This window comes from Apteryx rowi, unplaced genomic scaffold (assembly GCF_003343035.1).
Source record: "Apteryx rowi isolate R43461 unplaced genomic scaffold, aptRow1 scaffold_1314, whole genome shotgun sequence".
In the NCBI taxonomy this organism is placed as follows: Eukaryota; Metazoa; Chordata; class Aves; order Apterygiformes; family Apterygidae; genus Apteryx; species Apteryx rowi.
The window spans coordinates 37418-42110 of NW_020447547.1; the positions used below are offsets into that span (position 1 = coordinate 37418).

Here is a 4693-nt window from a genome sequence, read left to right on the forward strand (position 1 = left end):
GCAGCTTCACCACTGCTCCTCCATCCCTCCCTCCTTCCCAGGGCTGATCCTGCCCCGCTGGGGCTGGGCAGGGGGGTGGCGCAGCCCCCTCGGCCCCGTTTGGGAGCCCCGGGTGCCGGCAGGGCTGGCGGTGCCGGAGGGAAGGGGGCAGCGATGCTCCCGCCCGCCTGCCGCTGCCCTCCTGCCATGGGGGGGGTGTGGGGGGGGAGGATATGGCATTTTTAAAGTGTTTCTACTTGTAAATAAATTGTATTTTTCTCCTGCTGTCTGCGTCCCGGGTTTCTCCTCCCACAAACGTCCCCGTGTCTTTTTTCGGGGCAAGCTGGGATGGCCCCGGCTGGCGTTTCCGGGTGCCCAGGTCCCGCCGGCCCTGGAGGCAGGGAGGCTCTGGGATAATCCGGGATGTAGGGAGGTGCACGTTCCCCTGGGTGGGGGGCTCACGGTCACGGCCCGTTGTGCAAGGAGTGGGAAGCTCCGGTCGGACAGGGAGCGGGGGCAAGGCAGGGCCTGGAGCGGCTGCTCCCCATCCCGGCCGGCACCCYGGGCTGCCCACGCTCACCCGAGAGCAAGCCCTCACCTCCTTCCGGCAGCTCCTCCCGCCAACCCCTGGCCCAGCCTCGCAAGCGGCAACAGCCGGGAATTTGAGCGGGTCCTGAGGAAAAGTATGTAATAAGAAGGGAAAAGCGTGGCAAAATCACCCTCATCCCTGTATCTTYGCCATCGCCGCCTGCTGCACTGGGTCCCCCAGGCAGGACGCTCACGTAGGGACACCGGCAGCCACAGGAAGGTTTTCCCTCTTTTCCTCTTTCTCTCCTGTTTTATTCTTCCCCCAAAACAGCTGTCGTTGTTACAGCCGTGTCAGCCCGCAGCTACAACCGACCGCACGCGAACCTCCCTCACCCTCCTTTGCGCAACAGCCCAGCGCAGGCCCCTGCTCCCCCTCCGTGTCCCGGGATGGGCTCCCGCTTCTCCCAGGGCCAACCTGGCTGCGGGGATGGAAGCGATCTCGCCCTCCAACTCCGCTGTCGCTGCCCCCAGCCTGCCCACCAGCTCCTGCCGCTTCCCTTGCTGGCTCTGCTCCCGGCTGGAGCTGCCATGTCCAAAACCGGCGGCGCATCCCGGTCTAGCACCGCTGCTCCGCTGGCACCGGCTTTGCGTGGGGCTGGTGGCAGCAGCCCACTGCGCCTCGTCCCTGATTTGCAATGCCCGAAGTGATGAGGGCCAGGCAATTCCCAGCACCTGGAATTGGCGCTCCCGTCTTTAACAGCGGCAGCAACGTACGGTTCTGGCACACGTAGGTCCAGCGGGTCAGGGAGCCGCTGTCCCTCCTCTTCTCCGGACCCCCTTGGCCTCTCCCGTCTCCGCGGCGGGTTCACGAGGAAGAGGTTCGCTGTTTGAACGAGTTCCCGGTAACTGGAATTTCCCTTGTCCTTGTCTGCATATCGAGACCGCCGGAGGATCAACCGCGGCCCTAATTCGGAGGAGTCTCTGCAGATCAACCGTCCGGGGAATGCCGAGGCCGGGGCTYGGCTCCGCTCCGGCATCGTGGCCCTATTCCGCCCAGAAGGGAGCGGACGAGGTGCCCGGCTCCCCGCAGGCGCTGGCGTGTCTCTCCACCTCCGCCGCGCGGAACCGGAGCTCGCAGATGGGGCACGGCACCCAGGCGTCGGGGGGCCAATCCGCCCCCGGAGAGGAGGACCAGGCCGCTTCCGGGGTGAAGTCTTCCTCCCCACAGCTGGAGGCATGCGCGGGAAGGAGATCCGCGCGGAAGCGGCCTGCGGGAGGGGGAGGTAACGTGGGTTTCCCAAGCTGTCTGGCTTCACAGGGAAGAGCTCCGTGGTCGGAGCAGGGTTAGGGCCAGGGTGCTGTTACCGCAGGAGTGCCTCCTGCGGGAGAGGGAGCTGCAGGGGGCTCGGAGCGGGAACTGCTCCATGCTCCGGTCAGCTGCGCGGAGACTCTCCGTGTTTACGGAGAGGCTCGTTCAGGCCAGAGGACGCCCGCCGCAAAGCGCTCACCCGAGCAGATGGGGCACGTGCCCAGCTCCCCTCGACTGCTCTCTCCTCTGCTCTCCCCAATCCCGGCCAGCCTTCCTCCGCGGTCCCRGGCTCTGGCTCTTCCTCTGGACCTGGACAGAGCCGGCAGAGACCTGCACAGAAGCGTTGCGAGAGGCGTCGCGACTGCAGGTTCTGCTCTGCAGCAGCACGCCGAAGGGGAGAGGAGAGCCACGCGCCGGCCGCGCGGCTCACTGCCGGGCTCGGGGAAAGAGCCGCCTTCGAAAGACTCGGAAGAGAGRAATGGTGGGAATGGGGGCAGGAGAAAAGCGGTGACCTGAGAGGTTACCTGCCCGCCGGGCTCCGAGCTCTCTGCCTCTCGTCCGCCGTCCTGCGGGCTCTCTTCGGGGCTGCGGGCGCATCCTGCGCGGACCCTGGATGAGACAAACGATAACCCTTCCGTCCCCTACGGCACTGCGAGATCTCCCGGTGGAAGGGGTCACGGAAGAAGCAAACAAGCAGCATTCACGGACCCCCGTCGGCAGGGGGTGAAGCGGTCGGGAGAGACAGGCCCAAGCAAACGGCATTTTCGGTGAGAGCCCCCCAGCGCGGGCTCCCACCCGTGGGACGTGGCAGCCTCCAGCCACCCCTGGAGGTGGCYCGGGCAGGAAAAATAGTTACGGGATCGCAGGAGGCTCCTCGCCGAGCCGTGGGACCTGCTGGCGCCTCTCAACGCCAGCCTGGAGGCAACTCCTTGGCACAGTTTTGGGGGGCAYGGACCAGCTGCGGAGAGGTTCTTTGGGCTGCGATATTCCCCTCGCAAGCTCAGRGCCCCCAGCAGGTCGCAGTTCTTGCTCACCCGATGCTGCGGGAYCTCCCGGGTCTTCAGCTGGCTGCTCCTGGTCGCTTCCCAAGGAGCCCGCGCCGGCTCCGGGCTTGAGAGCCCGGCTTCGAGCTGCTGACAGCAGCATCCTGGCCGGCCGGCTGAGGCGGGCCGGGCTCCACGCTTGGGATTCCAGCTGCTGCAGGCGGCTCTTCAGCTGCTCCTCCTCCCTTGTGCTCCTGGACGCYGACAATCCGTCGGCACCCACCATCCCAGCCGGGATGAAGGATCGCGAGGGACCGAACCGCGCGAGTGGGCAGGGGCGGAAGGGCAGGGGACAGGGAGCAGGCAAAGAAGCCAAGCAGGCAACGTCTGGGCGTCAACCGCCCCCCCCGGGACACGCGTGAATGCAGCCTGTCCCGGACGGAAGGACATCCCAGCTCACGGGACGTCCAGCCAAGGCCTCCGAGTCGCCCAGCCCAGCCCAGGCTACTTACACACGCGGTTCTGGAAAGAAAGTCCGGCAAAAGGCGGGATTGGAGTGCCAGGGGCTGGCTGCAGGCTCGGGATCCTCCTGCAGGAGATGAGGCCCCGCATTTTTCCTAGGAGATCGGYGCGCCTTGCCCCCCGCCGAGACCCCGAGCTCGGCTCCCCCGCGGGAAAGGAGCACGAGGAGCCCCAGGAGGCGCCTACCGGCTCTCGCCGCGGCGGTGGGGGCGTCCGGCAGCGGTCCGCGTCCGGCGGTGTGCGCACCCGGAGGAAGGAGAGCCCGAACTGGCCGTGCTTGCCGAAGGGCTGGCTGCAGAGGAGCCGCACGCGGTCCCACTTCTGGCCCGTCGCCGGCGCCAGGAAATCTGCTGCAGGGGCAGCGGGGCAGAGCCGGGATCAAGGATCRCTTCCTTCCCGCCTCTGCTCTCCACAGTCCCGTTCCCAACTCCGCACGGGGCTCCAGGACACGGCGAGCGGCGCGGCGCTACGGACACGGCAGCAGCCGAGACTCCCAGCCCCGTCCGTTGCCGCGATCCCACAGCCTCTCTGCTCCGGCCCGGAGCTGCCGCTTCGCACCGGATGCTCTTTACCTTCCTTAAACATCCGGACTCGGCAGCGGTTGCGGCCCAGCTTGGCGTCGGCCGGCGTCATCAGCGCCACGCTGGGCAGCAGGGTGGCGTACGGGCGCTCGAGGGGCCACGAGGAACGTCCCACGTCCACCTGGAGGAAGGCGCAGCCGCAGTTCCCTGCGTTAAAGAGGGGGGGGGAAGAGGTGAGTCCCCCCCGTGCCCCGACTCCTCGCGTCCGTCCGTCCGTCCCCCCCGGGGCCGCGCCGCCGCCTCCCCGCTCGCGTACCCACGTCGACGTAGCCGATGGCGCTGGCTCGCTCCAGCTGCAGCTCCACTTTCAGCTGCCCGCTCCGGTCGCGGGGGCAGCTGAGCCAGGGTCGGAGGCCGTCGTCCCGCAGCAGGTTCTCCGCCGGGTGCCGGGGATCCTGCGGCACAAGCGCGGGGAGCCGTTGGTCGCCCCTTCGGCCGGTGCCTCACGGGGCGCAGGCAGCTGCCTCCCTTTCCACCCCTGCCCGCTTCCAGAGATCTTAGCAGCTGGCATGGAAAACCTGGGATTTAGGAGCCTCCCCCCCTCCCCGGCACCCTCGGAAGGGAAACTAGGAGAAGGAAGAAGCGCCCGGGTGACCTGCGAGGAGAAGGACACGACGTGGCTGATTTTCACCGGAGCCATTGGGGATCCTTCGGAAGCGGCTGCCTCTGAGGTCTGCGGGTCCGGCCCGGCCGCTCGCTGCCCGCAGCCGGCGGGGAGAGATGGGGCGCAGGCCCTGCACGGGACAGCTGCCATTTGGGGGTGCCGGCCTCGCCCCCCCCCTCACCCCACG

General features: G+C 67.9%; 1 protein-coding gene across 4 annotated transcripts; it reads right to left on the minus strand.

The window, feature by feature from the left end:
* Positions 1–805: 805 nt before the first annotated feature.
* Positions 806–4641, minus strand: XRCC1 (X-ray repair cross complementing 1). Of its 4 annotated transcripts, none has more exons than XM_026056494.1 (9): positions 4498–4641; positions 4159–4297; positions 3894–4049; positions 3508–3668; positions 3312–3388; positions 2851–3053; positions 2341–2425; positions 2016–2146; positions 806–1775 (listed from the first exon to the last, which is right to left on the minus strand). In XM_026056494.1, the coding sequence occupies exons 1-9, from the start codon at positions 4540–4542 to the stop codon at positions 1552–1554; spliced, it is 1221 nt and encodes a 406-aa protein (XP_025912279.1). In that variant the 5' UTR covers positions 4543–4641; the 3' UTR covers positions 806–1551. The 4 variants fall into 4 exon arrangements, with proteins under 4 accessions (XP_025912279.1, XP_025912278.1, XP_025912282.1 ...); XM_026056493.1 differs by having other exon boundaries at positions 3508–3671; XM_026056497.1 differs by lacking the exon at positions 2851–3053 and having other exon boundaries at positions 3508–3671.
* Positions 4642–4693: the final 52 nt, after the last annotated feature.